This window comes from Manacus candei, unplaced genomic scaffold (assembly GCF_025592945.1).
Source record: "Manacus candei isolate 608988 ecotype Guabito, Panama unplaced genomic scaffold, ASM2559294v1 h1tg000027l, whole genome shotgun sequence".
NCBI lineage: Eukaryota > Metazoa > Chordata > Aves > Passeriformes > Pipridae > Manacus > Manacus candei.
This window is the reverse complement of record NW_026138075.1, coordinates 3,884,136-3,905,831: the sequence shown is the minus strand read 5'-3', so window position 1 is coordinate 3,905,831 and position 21,696 is coordinate 3,884,136. Positions and strand designations below refer to the sequence as shown.

The window sequence follows — 21,696 nt, the reverse complement described above, 5'->3', positions numbered from 1 at the left end:
TTGACTCCAAGCTACTGCACTTTCACTACTATGTTCTGTATTATTAATTTGATCAAAATTGTTTTGGCTTCTATAAATGTGTTCAAACTGTATATTGGAGTTCATATAAACTCATAAGCATTTTTGAAGAAGGGATGCAGAAGGAGCATGATCCAAGCTATGTTATGTAGCAAGGGCAGCTGCCTGTTAGAATCACAAATGTTTGAGGTCTTCCAAGGTTATAAAGAAAAAATCTTGAACTGTTGCTTACAAATCTGCCTCTAATTCATAGATTTAAATAAACCCCAAACCTAAACCTATCTTATATTCCTTAAGTTTCGTAGGTTGGTCAGAAGGACTTTTTCCATATGTACAAATATGTTCTTTTTTAATTACCAATAAGTACATTAAAAATTCTATACAAGTCGATTTATAGATATGCTCTTCCAGTTGTCTTGTTTTTGCAAGAATTATGAGAACTGAACCATGAGCAAGAGATTTTTTGCCTTTCCTGTGTAGAAGTGCTGCTGCTTGACTGCAAGGTAGTGTTTGGTTCTAATTTTATGGTGAAATCAGGTTTTATTCAGTATTGCTTGGTTTCACTTTAATAAATCTTTTCCCCAAGTCCATGGCCAGTACATTGGGAAGTGTCTTTCATTGCAAATATAAAGAAAAATGGGGGAGTAGAGGGGTGTTGAGGTTTTTTGTTTTTTAAGTCTTGCACTGATTAATTCTCTAAAATGGAAGCCCTGTATAAGATATTCTTCTACAGAAGAATACTTAGCTTTTTTTTCAATTCAGATAACCAATTCAGATGTAAAGGCTACATACCCAAATAATTTTGTTTCTAGAAACAATCAGGAAAGGAGATTGAAGAAAATGCAGTATTAAGTGCAGATCAGAACATACAGCGTGCAGCTTAATTTATGGCTTTGTGATACAATCTGCAAAATCACTGTTCAAGGGAGAGTAAGGGTTTTTTTTTTAATAAGGATACTTGGCTCACTAGAGTAGAGAGCCTTTGTGAGTAGCAACTATTATTTCAAGTATTTTGTGTTATTTTAGGAAACTGTTTAAATTGGAGGTTTTGTTCTGCAATATCTCTAAAAATGATGTCGTTTTCTTTGTTGGGAGAGAAGTATTCTACTTGAATCAATTGTCAAGAGGCTTAATGTAATAAGGCAGTTTGTGGTCTGACTAAAAGAAACACAGTGCAAAAGAAATTCCCATAGCAGTTTGTTTTTAACAGAAAAACTGAGTTCACCTGAAACATAAATACGTTGAAAATTGAGGCTTAATAAAGTAGAGCAGCTTCAAAAAGAAACAGATTGGGGTTGTTGGCCAAAGTTTGTCTCGTAATGACTATTATTTAACCAAATATCTATGTTAATAATAGAACAGCTCTATATCTATGTTAATAATAGAATAGCTCTATCAACCATATAACAGCAGATTCTTTGCAGCGAATGATCAAGCAAGTTGGCATTAGTACCCTTTGCATAGTTAGGGGGAAAATACAATTAAAATAGTGCTTCCTGTTTTGCACTTTTTTTTTAATTTACAGAATAGAAGTTGTGTTTCTCACTCTGTTATTGCATTATCTAGGTAACAAGACACATTTCCACACTTTCTCCTGGGTTCATACAATAAAGGAGTTACCCTACTGCCTGCCTTACTGAACAGAAACCTGTTATTGATTACCTATCACACTGGCATCAGAACTACTCTTAGGATTCAATTTTTTTGTTGTTTTGCATATTTTATTGATCAAAAGTGGTAAATGAGCATCAAGCGTGCAAGAAGACGATGAATTGTTTACTTGCATAAAATAACCTTTCAATAAGGGAAGATGCATTGCTCACACTTTTGGTGCTGTTCTGCTGCCCGAAGCAGATGGCATTCAGCTGCTATTGATTTGCTCCTATAGTTACAGAGCAGCATGTAACAAGGCATGCTCATTTCTCTAAAAGAGAGGTGAGATTTTTTTGCCAGGGTGGCAGGAGTGAAAAAAGAAAGGATGGAGGGTTTGGAGGATTGTTTTGGGGTTACATGTTTTTTTACAAGAAAAAAACATGGAAAACCTTGCAACTCTGTGCAAACAGATAGCAGGGTTTCTGTGTTTGCAGAGAAGGGAAGTCACTTTGTTCAGTTCTGTCACTTCTGGTAGCATTAATTCATGATGCAAATTGAATCCATGAGCAAGCAAGTACTTAGGATTTTAAGAAGCAGCCAGGATTTAGCATCACAAACTCCACACCACAAGTCTTTGCTGCTGTGTTTTCTTAATTCTACATGTTTTTTCCTACTTTTGATTCAGTAGCAAGACAAAATCATCCTGCAGTGTGCTGAGCTTGATTCTGCGAACACTTCATTTCACTGAAGAATACAGAATTTAATAATTTGCTGCTGTATCTCTTCTGTCATGGGACACACACAGACACAGAGCAAACACAGTTTTCTCTTAAAGTTTATGTGAAAGGAGATTTAATGCAGAATTTTGGCATGAACAAGATATTTAATTTTTTGGCAGATTTTAATGAAATGCAGATAAATATGTGATAGAAGAGGATTTCAGCAAATAGAGTATAGGCATGTTTGTTCTAACACAAAAATTTATTAGAAAAAATTATTTTAGATAATTTAAAGTCTGATTTCTGGAAGAGTAGTACGGTGGGTGGTACTGAGGAGCAGTGTGCAGTCCTCATTCAGGCTGTTTTAACACAGAAATAACCCATCTGTCAACATCCACAAGTGTGGTAGTATGAGAATTAACAAATTTAGACTCTTGATGACAAAACTGGACCTGTTAAGTGTTTTGACAACACATATTAAAGCCTTTCTTGCCCACCTGACTGTTCTTTAGTGACTCCTGCTGCCAGAAATGCTTACTGTTATTTTTGAACAGTTTTGAGCATCTTCCTGCTCTTATATTATTTGGGGAAATAAAATAGTGTACTCCATTATGACTGCCCTGCTGTCCTCTGTGTTCTTTATGTGGTATTCCTTTTTAATGAAAATAGAAAATGAGATATGACCCCTGGCAAAACATTCTCACGGCATAGTTAGTAGCTAGTTATTTATCAAGAATTTAATTTAAACATGCATATTAGTGTCTGTTAAAAAATGTCCTACTTCATCTATTCAAATTTCTGTTCTCTGACATTGATTTCAACTTGCTTGTGTAATTTATGAAATGCTGTCTAAGCTTTTTTAATGTCCATATTGTTATGTGTCCCCACATCTCGACCGTTTGTTATGCTGCTCCTGTGGCATAAACAGGAAAGAAGAGATTGTCTGATTCTTTGACTTTAACCTGTTGGTTTCCATCCAGAGTAGAGATTTCTTTTGAGTGTTTTTCAAAGCAAACAAACCTTGGTGATTTTTTTCAAAAAACAGATGCTTTTTAATCAATGGCTAGTGCTGTCAGCACAGCATTTATCACATTGTTCCAAGTTGATTTGGTCTTGCTCTCCTGTGGGGCTAGGAAAATGTTTTAAACATAAGAATGTTTACAAACAGAAGTAATATAATGGAACATGGAAAAGCATATGTTTTAAAACAAGTTTTTTTCTGCTACAGTGTTGCTATGAGAAAGCTCTTTGCTTTAAACAAATTTAAACAAATACATCCATGTTCTTGTTCTATTCCTGTGGTATCTATTCTGTTCCTGTTAGGACTGACTCCAGTTTTTTTCAGCCCCTCTATCTCTGTCATTTCTGAGTTTCTTAGTGGTCAAAACTTACTTTGTGCTTCTTTGCCATTGTGTAAGCAACCACCTCATTAACTACAGAATTAGGATATCAGAATAAATTGCTAGTATATTAACTATTCAAGGGGAAAAAAATGAAACAGTCCCACACACAGATTTTTACCTTCCTTTTACTAATAAATAGAGCTGATTAAAACTTAATTAAGCTTCAGAGTTTTAAAATAAAGCTCAATAATTTCCTCACAATTACTCTTCCAACATTACAGAATAACTTAAGAGTCCTTATTCAACATCAAATTTTGTGCTGAAAGGGCTATGAACACTCAAAACTAAAAAACAAACCCCCAAAAAACACCACTGTATAAATCTAAATATATTTCACCAGCTATGTTACCCCGCTTTACCTCTTCAAAAATGACACAATTGAGTTCATTAACCCCAGATGCAGTGAATTCGTTGTCCTTTCTACATTCTTTTGTTTGGACTTTGGAGTGGGTACCTGCTGCTTAGTCTAATTAGTTTCAAAGGGAATGTCGAGTCATTTCTCAAGAGTTTACTCTGACCCAAAACATCTGACAAGAAAATATCAGAGAGATAAAATAAGAAGTTATTGTAGAGCTGAATAGCAGTTTGTTACAGTACCTTGTGGAAACAATGCAGATGAGGAAAGCATCCTCAGATGATTTAGAAATTTTTATATGACATTTGCATGAAATTGTCATTTTGTGGGGAGCAAGACTTGTTTTCATAGATAACTTACACCTTATCAACCATCTGACTCTTTCCTTTTCCTCAGCAAAATCAGCAGAATGAGTTAGAGCTGTGGGAGATATCCTGTGAAGCTAAAAGGAAGTGAAAATGCTATTGTAGCCCCCAGCATCTCAGTCCTCCAATCACTAATGGTCATTCTGAAGTCCACCACTGGTTTTTTATGTTTTTTTTTTTTTTCAATATGCATCACATGGAAATGTGTTCTCCTGTCCTCTCTTTCAAGAATTGTAACAACTTATTTATCTTCACAAGGATCATCACTGCTGAGTTTGCCTTAAAGCCTTTGGGGGCGGAGGGGGAGGTTGACAAAAGCCTTTTGGAAATGAAAGTAGGCTCTATCAACAGGGCCACCTTTATCTGTACTTGTTGATTGTTTAAGAGGTTGTAGGAAGTTTTTGAACAGAGTCTCTTTTTTTGAAATATCTAATAGAGTAACCATCTAAGCAGAGTCTCTGTTTCAGTCATAGCAGCCCTATTAAGATATATTTATATTTGTGCCCAATAATTGTCTTCCTTACTGTAATTGTTACTAACTTCCTTGGTACAGGTATACCCAGTTCTCTCATGGTACTCTGTTGTTGTTGTTATTATTATCATCATCATCATCATTATCATTGTTATAATCATTATTGTAAATTTTTTAGTTCTCTGGTTCTAAAGCAGACATAAACAATATGGTGTACAGAGTTCTTAATTCAGAAAATCCATCAGTTCAGTTCTCTTAGGCCCTTTGATCACTGTGTGATCCTGCTGACTTGTTACTGTAACAAACAAACACACTTCTATGTATTTTATGATCTGCTGCTTCTGGCTTGGATAGACATACTCTTTACTGGGTGGCTGAGTCCAGAGAGTGGAGGTGAATGGAGTTAAATCTAGTTGGTGGCTGATCACCAGGGGTCAGTATCAGGGAGAGCTCTGTTTGCTGTTTTTATCCATGATCTAAATGTGGGAATAAAGTGCACCCTCTGTCAGTTTTTACATGACACCAAGTTGGATATGAGTGTTGATCTGCTGGAGGGTAGGAAGGCTCTGCAGAGAGATCTGGACAGGTTGGATTGGTGGGTCAAGGCTGATTGTATGAGGTTTAACAAGGCCAAGTGCTGAGTCCTACATTTAAGTCACAAAAAACCCATGCAGAGCTATAGGCTGGGGGCAGAGTGGCTGGAAATTTGCCAGGTGGGAAAGGACCTGGAGGTGCTGGTTGACAGCCAGCTGAACATGAGCCAGCATGTGGCCAGGTGGCCAAGAAGGCCAAAGGCTTCCTGGCTGGTATCAAAAATAGTGTGTCCAGCAGGACCAGGGCAGTGATTGTTCCTCTGTGCTTGACACTGGTGAGGCCACACCTTAAATCCTGTGTCCGGTTCTGCGCCCCTCACTGCAAGAAAGACACTGAGGTGCTGGAGCGTGTCCAGAGACAACAGAGCTGGTGAAGGGTCTGGAGCACAGATCGTATGAGGGGAGACCGAGGGAGCTGGAGTTGTTTAGCCTGGAGAAAAGGAGGCTTGGGGGGGACTTTATCACTCTCTACAGCTACTCTTCTAGTAGGCTTGTAGCCAGGTGGGGGCCGGCCTCTTTTCCTAGGTAACAAGTGACAGGATGAGAGGATTTGGTCTTTTGTTGTGCCAGGGTAGGTTTAGATTAGGTAAGAGGAAAAATTCCCTCAAGGAACGGGTTCTCAAGCATTGAAACAGGCTGTCCAGGGAAGTGGTTGAGTCACCATCGCTAGAGGTGTTTAAAAGACATTTAGATGTGGGACTTAGGGACTTGATCTAGTGGTGGCCTTTACAGTGCTGGGTTAAGGGTTGGACTCAATGATCTTAAAGGCCTTTTCCCACCTAAATGATTCTACAATTCTAAGAAAGGATTATTGCATACTAGGAAGAAACATACACTAAACCCTGATGTTTAAAGAGGTTAGGACTTGCAAATTTGGAAAATCTGGAATGGACATTTCCAGTACCAGCTTATCCTCGTTAAAGTAGATGATGTATTTATGATCATATTTGATTACGTGATCAGATCATGTTGCAGGGTTTTGTTTCTTTTTCCCATGTAACCTTCCTCCCAGTGCATAAGGATCACAAGGATCAGCATAGAAGGAGGGCAGCACCTGACTGTGAGAGAAAACAAAAACCTATCAATTATTTTCTAGGTGTTGTAGTTTGCAATTGCATTTCTTTTGTTGTTGTTGTTGTTGTTGTCTTAGAGGTCCCTTTCCTTAATGTTTCTCAAACAGTAATTTATAGACAACTGATGTCTCATAAAGCTCTGATAGTGGACAACAGAAACTTCCTGAACACGGAAAATGCATGAGCTTCTGGTGATGTGAATTGCGCTGTGTGCAGTTCTCGTGGCTGTTTTGTATTTACAGTGTTTTAAGAGGAAATTCTGGCATTTTCCAGTGGCCATGTCAGTCTGAGGGGTTGTGTAAGACGACTCAGATGCTGCTTGTCTCAGGTGAGCATGCTGGTGCTCCGTGACACTGCCTGTTGGAGCTTTCCCTGGAAGAGGGACTGGCAGAGGGCATGGTGAGTGAGGCACCTTGCTTCCCCTGAATGTTGGATGGTTTTTTTCGCTGCAGCATATTTGCATTTAGTTCCTTTGAGCTTTCAGAAAACAGTACTGCAACCTGCTGTTGTGTCATTATTATAAATGTGATTGCTTTTTTACCACCTTCTTCCCCTGTACTCTTGAGAAGACTTTTCCAAGCCTAGCTGCCTAATTTCTGTTCCATTGTAGAATGTGTGTTTTCTGGATCTACTAATTGATATCTATATTATTGTCTAAGGTATTCCTGCACCTGTTTGTTATCACCAGCATTATTGACATGGTCTTAATTACTTGTTAATTGTCCATTGTCTTAGTGGTCCATTGACTTCTAAAAGACACTTCAATTCAGACATTTTGAAATCAGCATCTGTTTTTGTGTCTGTATTTGCCATTAATGGATCTACTTACTCTTTGTATTAGTTTTTCCTGTTACTTATTTTTAAAAGCCTTTCTTGTTCCTACTAACTTTTTGTAATATCATTAACTTGTCCTGCCCTTCTGCTTCTTTTCCTTTTGCTCTGTTGATTTCTTCATTTCTCATCCAGCTTTGTCTTAACCTCCAATCCTTTCAGCAGTGTCTCAGGAAATTATATTGACGGCTTCCTTTCATTCTTATTTTTCAAAGGAACGGTAGTTGCACTTTGTTTCTGGTCTTTCAAGGGCTAGTCTCCTGTTTTGTTGAAGAGGGATTCACTGTTTGCTCCCACTAATTTATGTTACCAGTTTTCTGAAAAAAATTCAATATTTTATTTTTTACATCAAATGGGTTATATTTGTACACTTAGCCTCAAGTCAATCCACTCTGCACTTAGTGGTTAAATATTAGTTGGAATTATAAACGTGTTTTTAATGAGCTTTCTAACTGAAGTGCTCTCTGCCTTAAGACCTATGTGGTATTTTTGATCAAAATGAGTAAAGTGCTTTGCCGTAAGGTTACGTAACGCTTAAGTAAGAATGTTAATAAGTTATAGACACGAATTTCTGCATACACATTTTCAGTGATGATCCAGTAGCTGTTTAACTGATTTGACTTCCTTTTCATCTAGTTAATTTATCCTCTATGTTGCTTGAGAATGCTGTGATAGATAGATTTGTCACTCATGAGTTGTCAGGTAAGTTTTAAGGTCACTGGAAGTATAACAAATTGATCTGAAAGTTGGTTTAGGAATTTTTGTACTATTCTTCAGTCTTGAGGTTCAGACGTGCAATTCCCCTCTGTCTTTTTTTTTTTTTTTAACTTTTGTGACTTTACATTAACTTTCAGATAGTTTAGGTTTAGAATTTCTGGATCTTCATTGGAAGTATTTTGGCTTATAATACCTACAGTCAATATTTATTCCCTTTCAAGCTCCACTGTATGGATGGCACTCTTTCTGTTGACTGCCCTTTGATATCATATGAAGCTGGTGCTTCATATGGAGCATCACTTCTGTGTTGTTTTACGTGTGTTTGCATGCTTCTTGTGTCTTTATACAGAATTTTTGGCATGTTTGATAACTTCCTCCTGTTCTTACAAATGTGAGTATTTTTGGTAGTAATGAAAGGTGGGAAGTCTCTACTATGGCAACTTAGGCAACAACTTATTTAGAAATAATTCTAGTTGATAACCTATAACAACACCCTTACTGAAGAAGGGAATGAATTTCTTCATAGTTCTTTACAATGGGTAATATAAAACATGATTTTATCCGCTATTACTTTAAAAAAAAAAAAAAGGAAAGCTTACTCTTAGAAGTCTGCTTCCTTTGTCTACTTGGTTTTTAGTTAATGTGTTCTTTTGATAACCTTTATATCATTTCATGGGATCGTGTAAAGCAGTTCAGGAAAAGCAGGTTAATAGAAGAATATAGACTCTAAAATGTTCTAAAAGATGTGGATTCTGGTCCCAGTGGAGACTGACACTCTAGCCTACTTACCGTAGCTGGAATGTATTGATTTTCTTCTCCCCCATTTTAGCTGCACCACTGAATTAGGTATTGTGAAGCATCTTTCCCTGTGAAGAGAGGAAAAACTGTCATGAACTTCTTCACCCTAACAGTACTGCATTTCAAACTAAACCTGATTGAATGGAAAAGTCTGTAAGGACCCTGTAACTCAGCTCCCCACTCTCATTTCTCTCTTTCTAACAGCTGTTCCAGCAACCTTAAGAAAGTATGATAGATGACTGTAAGACATTGATTTTAAAATCTTTTTTCATTGAAAACAACAACAATAAAACGATGTGAAACGATGCATTCCTGTGGCATGATCTCTGAAGGTTAGGGAAGTGGTCTTGTTCAGGTTTTCAGCAAGATGCTCAGTTACTGTTATAATTGGCTGATGAGTAGGTTTGGGCCTAACTAGAATGCCAGTGTTCGATTTCACAGTGTCCTCTGTGAAGATATGTCACCATTTACCCTGGCTTTAGTGACAATTTTCTAAAAAGGAAACTCGTGGGAAATCATTATGCTGTTTATATGTCTCCCTTGTTGGAGAGCATTATCCTGTGATATTTTAGCACTGTTTTCCACTGCATGATGGCATCTAGCTAAGGTTAAGGCAGAACAAGTCCCTTTGCAATTTTGTGACTATATTTTACTTACTGAAGGAGAAAAGATAACCGACAATTAAGTATTTCAGATGTCACTGAAAGAACGTGCAACTAATCAATTACATCCTTAGGGAACATGATTTTATGAAACTGATAAGGTAGAAAAATTGAGGATTTTGTTATTTGTGTTACATAATAATAATTGCACCCTTTCAGTGAAAAAGACATTTCTGCTGATGTAAACATCAGGCTCTCCCTTGTGTTGTGTTGTGGGGTTTTTTCCTGAAGCACAGAGTAGTTCATTAAAGTGTGACAGTAACAGATAAACACTTTACAATTTTCTAAGAAAATATGGCACTTATACTCTTAGTTCAGCTGAAATCAATGAGTTGAAAAATGTATTTCTGGAGTCACTTCCCAAATCATTTGCTAGAGGTTATGTTAGATGTTTTACTTGTGGGGGTTTTTCATTTATTTTAGGAAGGAAATACACATGCTTGGGGTTTTTTCCTTACATTAGTCTACTTAGCACTCTGGGGCCCATATTTGAAACTCATTGCTATGCTCTTGGTAGAATTTGAATGTAATAAAAATTCACATTAAAATCAAACTAAGTGTGAGTTTTTATTTCTTTGAAAATATTTTTCTCATAACTTTCTAATGGCAGAGCAAACAAGGTAGTAGTCAAGCCAGTGTTATATATTCACTTGAACAAGTGCTACAGTTGAGCATATTACATCACAAATCATAGATAGTGGTTGAGAGACTCTACCTGCTGGTTCCTTTCCTCCTCAGCTGTCATTTAAAGATCATCATCATATGTATTTCTTACAAGTTTTTAGACAGAAATAAAAGATCTGTTGCATTAAGGATTGTTCCAGGTAAATTAAGCCACTTATGGTAACATTGATTTCTAATTTAAGAGTATTCTTTGGAACAACTTAAATAGGAAGTTGAGAATGCTTACATTTTTTTCTAAAAGTCCACTTCGGGCCACCACCAGAGGTAGGAAATGTATCTAGACAGATGCACCTAATCCTGTTGTTCCCAGGGGTTTTTTTTCTCTTTTCCTTTGGTTTCCACCTTGTATTTTAAATGGCAAGATTATGTTCTCGCCCTTAGTTGTATCGAAGCCAATGAAGTCAAGCCAGAAGATAATTTGCCCCCTTTTTAGGATATATAACTTGTATCTTCCCTTTTTTTTTTTTTTTAAATGTTTAAAGTGCATGTCACATTACATTACCTCAGTTGAAAAATTCTCCTCTGTTCAATGCAGTCATTCCTGCCTTCATAAAATTCTGGAAATGACAAAATTCCCAGTTAAGAGAGGTGGCATACAAATACAGTGGAGTGCAAAATTGCCTTTACTTCTCTGCAAATTCTACATCTTCAAGTTTAGTGATCACCAAAGCAGCGTTATTGACAGGTAACAAACTGTATGGCTTAACACACTGAAACAGATGCTATTTGCTTACATCTTTTTGTGAAGTATATTTGAGCAAGGCCAGGATTAGCAGGACTTGGGTTGACTTGATACATGTGAAAAAAAAAGAATAAATAGAATGAGGTATTAATCTGGAGTGAGTGGAAGTAGAAGCAAATAGGTTTGTAAGAGCTGTCAAGAGTTTTCCTTTTATACAATGATGTATCCTTCTCTTCTTTCCTGTTCTGTTCAGCAGCCTCAGCAGGCAGCTCAACTTTTGGAAAAAACAGTCAGGAGGTGTAAGTATGAGGTTGCATATAAGCACCGGATGCCCTTAAACATCTTTATACAACTTTTTGTGGTCTTCATTGCATATAATTAGTAAGATGGTTTTATTTGAGCCAATGATATGCATTGTTATGCAATTCATGCACTGTCTGAATATGCATCCACCTTCACCCCTCCTTTTATGCATAACCTGAATGCGGAACAGGATAAATTTTGCAGCAGCAAGGTGCTGATTTTGCAGAATGCAAATGAAGTGGCATTTTTTAATGCATCTTCATATAGAGGTGAACTGAAAGGCTTAACACTTGCCAGCATCTCAGACCTCCTTGATCATTACATCCATTAAAATCTAGAACAGAAAAGTTTAAAAGCTGCATTTTCCCCTGTTCTTTTATTCAAATTTGTTGGTGATGGCCTCAGCTGTTGATGAAGTGTAGACATTTGCAAATTGAACATTTGCAAATGTAACATAAAAAAAGAACCGGTTCTCAAATATCTTGGTTTTCAAATGCATTACTTTCTCTAAGTCCATTCACATCTTAAGTAATTTTAACACTAAGTGGGTTTTCCTTACACCAATAACCTTGTTACAAAACCTGCTATAAGGTCTAAATGACTTCTAGATGTCCCTTCCAACCTTTTTTTTTTTTTTGTGATCCTGTTATCCTCTACATATCATTGTGTCTCCCTTGTGATACTGAAATATAAAAAAAATACACATGCAGGGATAAGTTACCTCCCGAATGTAAGCAGAGTAATGGTTCTTCCCATCACCAGACTTATTTCTTCTCTACATGTATTTCTTCTAACATACGGTGTGAAAGCGAACAGGATGAACATGAATAGCTTTACTTCTAAGAGTCGATCTATTTATAAATCCGGTGAAGTTTCTTCCATACATACAGTCACTTTGGGTTAGGACTTAATGAAGGAAAACTCTTTAGGGAAGAGCTTGTGGCTTTCATTTGCATGTGAAGTACATGTGTTTTCAGAATGTATGGCAATATGAACCGTAAAGAAATAGGGGCTTAATCTTTCAGGTGAGACATTGGTTGAATTTATGAACTGTTTTTGTTTGCCTTGTGAAAATTGTAAATAATCTCATCAGTGAAAAAACAGAGGATGGCATCTGGCCATTATGTGGCCAGTATGTCATTGGTGTGGAAGGATGTGGCAGGTCTAGTGAGCAACTCCTTGATCAGAGCTTTGTCATTAAGAGCCACAGTGCAGATACAAGGAGCACACTGTAAGCTGACCTGTCAGGCGAAGCAAAGAGTTCCCCTTGTCATTTACCAAGGCGTGCGCTAATAAAACTGCACAAAGTGGAGACTTCCTTTTTCCACTCACATGCCAGAGGGGAGTCTTTTGTGAGGTGAGCATGAAAGCATTGAGCTGAGGCTGCTTTATTTTATATTTTAAATAAACAGAATTTTATTCACAAATGAGCATGCCAGTAACTTAGTTCCAGAATCAGACATCTCTGCTTGAGAGGCATCTAACTTGGCACCAGCGATGGCAGGTGAAAGAGAATCTAGTAGGGTGAGCTGAATGTATTTTAATGTGATTCATCAAGAACTGTGGTTTTCCTGTTGAAATGAAGCATTCCAAAATAGGTGTAAAAAAATGGACAATTGAAAAGTGTTGCAAGAGTGAAATGTTTTGGTAGCTTGAACGGAAGTATGCGATATTTAAAATATTTTTAAAATGCAGGATTCTATTTTGCCTTCTTTTTTTTTTTTTACAGACAGTCATTTTAGAAAATGAAGAGCTCCCTAAAATATTTCTTGATTTTCTGAACGTTCGCCATGTACCTACTTTGCCAAAAGCAGAAAGCTGTGGGTAAGCTCTTATTTACTGAAAAATACATGGAGGCCAAAAGGCCCATATCCACTCAGTGCTGATGCAATTCCATTGACTTAAAATGGTCTTGCTGCCAGCTCTTAACACTGTAAAATAAATGGGCATTAGGTTCATGTTAAGTATGTTTATATATCTCCAAATGGTCGTAAAATAAATCCAGACAGTTCAAAGACAGAAGTGAAGTTTAATGTAATATTCTTGGAAAGCAAAGAAGTTTAGATGAGAAAAATATGATTTTCTCATAGATCTTGAAGTATCTACTGAAATGTAAGATTTTCATAAACACTCACTAAAATTGCATAGAAAGCCTGTGCATGTGTTTTAGAGTCATAGTATCTGGGCAAAAAAGAAGTTCATTCTGCGATCATTTTATGATCTCTCTCTGAGTGTTCAAAAATGAAGTCTTTCACCCTTCTGATGACATCTACCCCAATGACCCAACTGCCCTTCCCCTGGGAAGGGTTCTTAATCAGGGTGGCAGGAGGGAATCTTAGTATGATTAGTGCAATGACTATAGAAATACCCAAAACAGTGTAACTGGAAGCTCTGTTACCTCTGCAGCTGTGAGCTTTGTAGGGAGAATTTTTTTTGCTATATAAGCTGATGTGGTTGGTAGTCCAGAAGCATTACCAGAATCCCCAGAAAGCTGCATGGCCCTCTTCCACTTTGCAGGAGGCTCTTTGTGTCTGCAGTGGCACGAAGGCTAATTGACTTGAAGATAATTTTGAGGCCCTCTTACACTTGAAGGTATCTGTGACCCAAGGCATTGTCTGGAGGGATTCAGAAGCTAACAGACTTGTAGTTGTCACTTGTAGTTAATGATATCAGCCAGTATCCTCCGTGAGACTATACCCCAACACTTCATAGACAGATAGATGGAAATGATTGTGAACCTGTTACTATCTTTTTCAAGTAGTGGTGGTTGTAAAATGATGCAATCTCCCATATTCATCTCGTTAAACTGCATCATAAAGCCAATGGCCAGAAAAAGATCACTCCCTTTGGTGACTCTTAAAGAATTTGGGTTTTTTAATTATAAAATTAATTTTGTTGGAACTAAAGTTTTCTCTCACTTTACTTGCAGCTCTTTTGATGAAACAGAATCTGAAGAATCAAGGTGAGCTTGATTCCTACTCTTTCTAGGACAACTACTTGAAATTACTGGAGTTTATTTGGTCCTTGCAGCTGATGAATTAGCAGTAGTTTAGCATTAAAATTAGATATGTTTTTTAAATGTAATGGCTAGTTTCATCAGCTCTGTTAGATCTGTCCATTTGTAGTGTGAATTGAGCATTGTTATGCTAGTTTTGAGAAATTCCTTATAAAACTAGTAGAATATTGCTAGCTCTGAAATATACCTGGGAATGTATTTTTCATAGCAAGAAGATTTAGCAGAAGAAATTAAAGGTTTGGGTTGTTCCTGATGTGTTTGATGTGTTTGTATGTATCTGGTTTCACTGCTTGGCATGTGTAGGCAGAGAGGAGGGGGCTGGGAGAGGGTGGCTGTACCATGACCAGGGTGGGAGTCAGGCCTGTGAGGGGTTTACAAGGACTTTGTGAGTGAGGGGTACAGCTACTGCTTTAGAGGCTGCAAGAACATGGTCACATTTTGAGTCTGTTTGGTGTCCTGAAGAACCTATAGACATGGAGCCTGGTTGCAGATGATCTTGTAGCCTGCATTACACCAAGTGCCAGGGAGCAGAGCAGGATCGGGAGGTTTCAAAGCCAGCTGCAAGCCACCCCTCCAGGATCCAGCCCCTTTACCTCCAACTTCACGTTGAGGGTTTCACTGTGTGGCTGAGGACCAGCAAGCTTTGCTTCCAGGAGACGGAGCCTGCCCTGTTGGGCAGTGCTGGTGTGTGGAAATGCACCTTGTGGCTCCTGTGCAGCTCGACCACCTCGCTTTATCAAAGCTAGTTTGTAGAATATTCTGTGTGGTGTCCCTTGATACTGACATCCCTGTTCTTGACCTTTCCAGCAAACTGTCCCACCAGCCTGTGCTGCTGTTCCTAAGGGATCCATATGTCTTGCCTAAAGCCAACGGTAATCAAACCTGTCATCTGTTAACAGAACTTTGCTGATCTGACCCTGCACCACATAAACCACGTTATTAATACAAGCCTGGTCAAATGACACTGGTCCAAAAATCTAATAACCTGCCAATAAAACAATAGTTCTTGTGTAAGAAACCATTAAAACACTAAGTGGGATGGGTGATTTATAAAAGGCTGGAATTTTCTTCCCCAGTTTTTCTCCCAGACAAACCTACTGAGAATTCAAATCAAAAGATGAAGAACATTGCTTTTCCTTTCTTGTTGTTGACCCTTTGGGCTATTTTGCCTGAAGGATTTGAACTTAGAGGCCTAGTCCTTTGTAAGTGCTTTTTCCCTAAACACCAGTCGATCTTCTGCAACCATGTTTGTAATTCCATTTGGATTATTACTATTTCTTATCATTTATAACCTCTAGAGATCTTTCCGGGGGAAAAAATGTATACTTTAAGTATAATTGATGTGTTTCACAGGACATTTACATTAGCCTTCATCTCATAATACATGGTTCAAAAGAGTGTTTGAAATAGCTTGTTATAACCCCCTTTCATAAAAAAAAAAAAAGTTCTTTGAATTATTAATTCAGAAAATTTACCCTCTCTTAAATAAATGTGTGCAGGGAAAAAAAAAGTACCATTTTCAGAGCGTGTTCCTCCTGGGTTTGTCATTTTACTTGCTTGAACTGTTATTTCTACTAAATTTTTTATTAAAATTGTAATAGCTTTCATGAGAGAATTTTCTCCCTGAGCTGTACATTAGGATTCTTTTTTAATGTGGCATTTTGTTTGATTTTACAAAATACTGTGTAGAAATCAATAGTCAGATTCTTGCACTGCCTTGAAAATCATTAAATTTTTTAAGAGTAAATTTTTGAACGAACACTTTTTTGCTTGCAGTTTCTCAAAATGCGTATCAATACCTGAAGGGAGGGCGTAAAGAGGACAAAGCCAGTCTCTTTTCAGTGCTGCCCAGTGACAGGACTAGAATAGCAGGAATATGAGGAAGCACTTTTTCACCAACACAGTTTGCCCAGAGTGGTGGTGAAGTCTCCATCCCTGGAGATACTCTGAAGCTGTCTGGACAGTCCTTTGTGACCCAGTCCACATTAGAAGACACATTACAGGGTTGTTTAGTTTTTACTTTGACTTAGCACTAGTCTGCTCACATGTACTGAACGTCCATTTGAGGCTGGAGTGCAAATCACGAACTCAATGAATCAAAGCACAGTAAGGGGAGAGGGTCCCTTCACAAGGCCAGTTCTGACGCAAGTGACAACAGTGATGAAGAAGCACCCACAGAGTTACCTCTGTTTAAAATTTGTTACTCATATGAATGAGACACATGGCATGTATTAACCTGTTTAATGCTCCTCCTAATTGCATACTTGATTCCTTGAGAACATGGTATAAATTATGAAAATCATTTAATTCCGTACCATTCTGAACAGATAAAATGGATTTCATATACAGTTATCCTGAAAAACTGTGATGGTACTTAATATTTGCAGCGCACATGTAACATTTTGCTGTAAGATTTCTGTTCAGGATTTTGCAGTTCTGTGATGATATTTATCTTCCATAACATGTACTCCAAGGAAGGCTAAGCTTCCTCTTTGTGAAATCATTAGGAACCTAATTTTGTAATTCATTTTGTAACTATTCTTTTAAGTAGTGTTTTTCTTGGATTAAGATAAAAGCTTCTTTTAATGTGTAAGATGTTTAATTATAAGGTTGGCCTCCTTAATGACATCTGAAACAATGGACATTTCAGACTTTTGCCAAGGCATTTTCTGGCCTTGAATCAAAATATTTAGAATTTTATATGGCAGGTGAATATTCTTGTGTTTGAAAACCCTAAAACATCAAATTCATTTGCAAGCTATTTTTAACTTAATGAATTCAAACACAAATTAGAAAGTGAGTTGTGGTTTAAAAAAGAAAGAAGAAAACCAAATTTTAAGTCTAGAGGCTCTACTACTTGACTCAAGTCTAGTTAGAAAGAAACACAGATTTTACACAACTGCCATTGCCTTTAATTCTTTTTCTTTGTTTTTAGTTTGCAGCACAGAGAAAATATAGATGAGCTTTCTAAAATTTTCCCTCTCAGATCAGTTCTTACTTTGATAGATTCTGATTCCCTTGTAAAAACAGCCAAGGTTGTTCAACCTATGACCAAAAGTAAGTGTCCATTAACAAATAACTATTTGTTGTATGTTTTCTTTGAAGAAGGTGAACCATTGTTTCAATCAGAAGTCTTTCCTGGATACAGGAATGCCTGTGTTAACATATTTCCATAAAATAGGAAATAGTGTGAGTTTTAAACAAAATAAATAGCTCTTTCTGGAACATAATGCTCCAAGGATATTTTTACCCTCTCATTGCACTGTTACTTGTCTTTATAAAATATAGTCTTGCCATTATTCTGATGACCAAGCTTTAAGCACTGTTGAGTTGCAAAACAACGTTCCAAAAATAAGATTCATGGTTACAAACCTCATTGACTTTCAGATTCCCTTTTTCATGATGTATCTAACAGTCTGGGTGCACATTGCTTTTTGTGTAAGGGTGTGGGGAGAAAAAAAAAAAAGTAATATTCTTAAAAAAAATAAAGGAAAAACCTAATATTCTGCAAATTGAAGATGATACCTCAGAAGCTAAAAAAAAATGGAATCTGAGATTTACTGTCACTTGTTTGAAAATTATGATGATTCTTTAAGCCATGCAAATATCACAGATCTGTAAGACTGTGCTTTGATGTATTTATACATTTAACTTGAATTGATATGCCTGATTTTTTTAAGCAGCAAAGGATCACAGTAACTCTAATGTTGCAGAGTTGTATAATTTTTTAAATCAATCTTTATTTTTCTATATATACTGTACATTATAAAAGAACCAATAAAACCTGACTTCTGGAACTGCAGCCTTTAGTTTAGAAGGAAAGCATCTGATTGCCTTTACAAGTGTATTTTTAATACCATTCATGACAAGTGCATAGGGTTATTCTTCCAGGGTAATTTGAGACAGCTGAACTTGCACGATTTGAGGAAACATTACTGGATTCAACATATTAACAAGTCATTTGTAATTATGACTTACTGTGAGAAATTGGGGAGAATTATGTGTGTTTTGTTTACAGTGGAGATTACAGTTTGTTAAAACATCCTAAAATATCTGTTTGTAACATCTTTAATACTCTAGAATCACCTCATTAATACCAATGAAATAACATATTTAAGCTAATAAGGATTTTTTTAATAAAGTCCGAATCTACTTTTTGCTCCGTATTTTTACCCCCAAAATTATTTTTGTGAAAGAATTAGTGGCAAAACCTAATTCCCATTCACATTAGGCGATCTAATATGTCTAGTATCTAATGATTCTTATAAAAGTTTGACCTCCCCTTTGTGAATATCCTGTCAGCTGATAGTTGAAGATTTGGTTAGCGTGAAAATTCTGTATCAGAAATAGTGTATTCTTAAAGGCAAACCCATTTCCTAGTGCACTAGCAATTTTAAGGTTGTAAGATGTGATCAGAAATTCTTACTATTAATGCCTGGTCATTTAAGTAATCCCTTCATTAAAAACTCAGGTACATTTCAAAAATCTTTTCACTTCAATGATGTACATCCTGCCATTCCTCTGCTTGGATCTTTTACTGTGTTCTGTCAGTCAATTCTTTCATGTCAAATTGAACGTGAAAATTAACTGCCAGTTTTCTCTGCATCTGTGATAACAAAATAGTGGGGATTTTTTTCCTTCAAATATTATAGGATGACTTTTTGTAACATGTGACATTTTATGTTGGACAACCTGAAAATTTCCTGCCTCAAATAATCATCTCTGTCTTCTCAGTCTAAACACTGCTGTAAACCACAATCAAAAAAACAGTTTTGAAGTATTGCCAGTAGCAATCTTGAAATTTCTTCAAGTATATTGAGATTTTGTTAGAAATTGAATTGCCAGTGTAATCCATCTTCCTTGTGAGAAAAGATTCAGATAAAGAGCTGGAGCCTAGCAGCATTAAGTATTAGAACATCCCTTTAAATCAATAAGCTACAAATCTGGCAGCGCATTCATGCAATGCCCAGTGCTACCCTAAAGTGGCTTTAGTGCTGAAACAGCATTACTAATAGCACATCCCAACATGGATAAACATTAACCTAAAGTGTAGCAGGCCTTGCCTAGTTAAGTTCCACAAAAACATTTATATTGTACTGACATGGATAAGAAAGTAAGTTTATTTCTTTTTTCTTTTTCTTTTTTTTTTCAGATGACTTCCCAAACGTAGTTATAGATGGCATTCTACATGGAATATTTTATCCTCATTTACTGCCTAGGTAGAAGTGATGTGTGGGGAGAAGAAGCTGAAGCAAGTCTCTGAGTCACATTTAATAGAATTAACAGGAATAAAATTCTGTGATGTGAAAATTATGCTCAGAAGCAAGAGGCACAACCTCAGATTAATTTCAAGCATTGTATCTTTTTAAATAAAATCACTGTCATTACAGTTGCTGCTTTTAAAAAAATAGATATGGAAACAACAGTATTGAAGTTATTTATACCTTATATATATTGACATGCTCTAACTATTTAACACTAAATGTTCTAAGTCATACACTGAATTGCGCTAACCTTTGAAAACTTTTACTAATTATTTCTATAATTTTTATCAAAGCAAACACTAAACCTTTTTGCACCAGAATTCTTCCAAACGCATTACCCATGGCTGGCACTGAATGGATTAAAAGCACTGAAGAGAGTGTGTGAGGAATTGGAAAACATGCTTTCACATTCTGAAACACATGGCACTCTCTGAGGAAATTTTCTAGATTTCAGTTGAAATTATTTTACTTACCAGGAACTTTCATGTGGCATTTATGTATCTCCCTCCAGTTACAACATCTAACCTGTGTGTATGTTTACTCTCAACATCAACTTGCAGATTGTATTCCATATCTTAACATTTTATAAGTCACAGAGCATACAACTCTGTGGTAAAGTGAAGCAAGAATATGATTAAGATTATGATCAAACTAAAACTGATACATATGTTCAGATTTAACTGGAAATTTGTATGTGTGCTACTGGACATTACAAAATAAATTACTAGGACATGAATGTACTGCTTTGGTATCTTTTTTGTGCTTTTCTCTTGAAGCAAAACATTTCTCTGAGCTGCTGTCACCAGAAATGGGTCTCACAGATGTCTCCATGTGAAGCATGAGAAAATACCTGTGTGTGTGCTCATTTAAAGCTCTTAGCACCACACCATCTGACCATGCTAGGCTTACGAAAGTGTTATATCGTGGTGAATTCAGTGTAATTGAACAGCCAGTTAGCCACTGGGCTCATCGGTGGAAGGAGTGTTGCACAAAAGCAGCAAGGGCAAACCTAAGCACAAACAGGAGCCTGACATGAGGGTTGCCTCCTCTGACTACTAAATGTGTTTGGAAGCCACCTGGGGAGAGTGAAAGGCTGGCACTTGGACAAAAGGTAGGCCTGTGACTACAGCACTTGTTCAGGTAGCAGAACTCTATGCTGTCTGCACGATCAACCTCCAGGAAAGCTTTCAGCTACTAGCAGAAAGCTATTTGGGCACGGGAGTCTGAGGCATTCTTGCTCCTACTTCCTAACCCTGCTTCCCAGTGCTGCTTTTCAGAGAATTCTACTTTAAACAGTTAGTAGAAAGAAAAACTTGCATGGGTAAAAGGAACGTCTTGATTGCCTAGCACTAGGCAAATTTAGGAGCCATTGCCAAGTTCTCCTCTAGCTCTGTTTAAAGAGGACAGTAATCCTTTCACAGGTCTCTGAAAATAAGTGTCAGTATTTACCCTCAGGAGAGGCCCCAGAGCTGTGGATGATGAACCAGGAGCATCCCTGTAACTGCAGAGTACATGTCAGGAAGACATGGGATAAATCCCTGCCAACAGTTTCCCATTTCCTTGCAGATGGAATGTCAGTAGGTACAAGCTCTGTTCTGTAGCTCCTACTCTGCACCACTGAAAGTCTGGATATCTCACATGGACTCCAGGACATGCTTCAGGAACTAGTCACAACAAAGAGGGTGGTGTGCTGTCTGCTGCACAGGGGGATGAGTCCTTCATGAAATTTGGCATTGGCTCTTCTGTGTCAAGTTCTAAAACACTGTAAACTCAAAAGAAAAAAATCCCCATCTCTTGTCCTGTAGAGTATTATGTAACTTGTTAAAGAACTTAATTGACATAGGTGTCTCAAAGTGTTACCTTACACTGACCTTGTTTAAAAGCTACCAGTTAAGTTGTCAGCTTAAAAGTTACTTACAAAGCATGACAAAAATAATGAACCTAAAGTTGCATCTCTGACCTACAGCAAAACTTAAAAAAAACCAAAAAAAAGGCACTTGAGCTATCTAATAAGTAACATCAGCTAGGTTACAAAATTCACCATGCTATAAAACAAGGACTCCCCTGTTTTCATCAGTTTCTAACTGATTATCTTATTGAATAACAGACAGAAAAGCTGCTCTTTCTTGATTACAGAATGGTATCTGA

At 37.0% G+C, this 21,696-nt stretch overlaps 1 protein-coding gene across 2 annotated transcripts in view; it reads left to right on the top strand.

Moving 5' to 3' along the window:
- SNX24 (sorting nexin 24) overlaps window positions 1-20,284 on the top strand; it is an 88,470-nt gene extending 68,186 nt beyond the window's left edge. The window contains exons 4-8 of one of the 2 annotated variants that reach the window (XR_007904793.1): window positions 12,998-13,092; window positions 14,198-14,230; window positions 15,092-15,156; window positions 17,220-17,341; window positions 19,437-20,284. Coding sequence is in view for 1 of the 2 variants with exons in the window: in XM_051789492.1 (XP_051645452.1) it covers window positions 12,998-13,092; window positions 14,198-14,230; window positions 15,092-15,156; window positions 19,437-19,507 (264 nt within the window). In the remaining variant the exon portion in view is untranslated. The remainder of the gene's footprint in view (window positions 1-12,997; window positions 13,093-14,197; window positions 14,231-15,091; window positions 15,157-17,219; window positions 17,342-19,436) is intronic. The other variant, XM_051789492.1, reaches the window with a different exon arrangement.
- The last annotated feature ends 1,412 nt before the right edge of the window (window positions 20,285-21,696 follow it).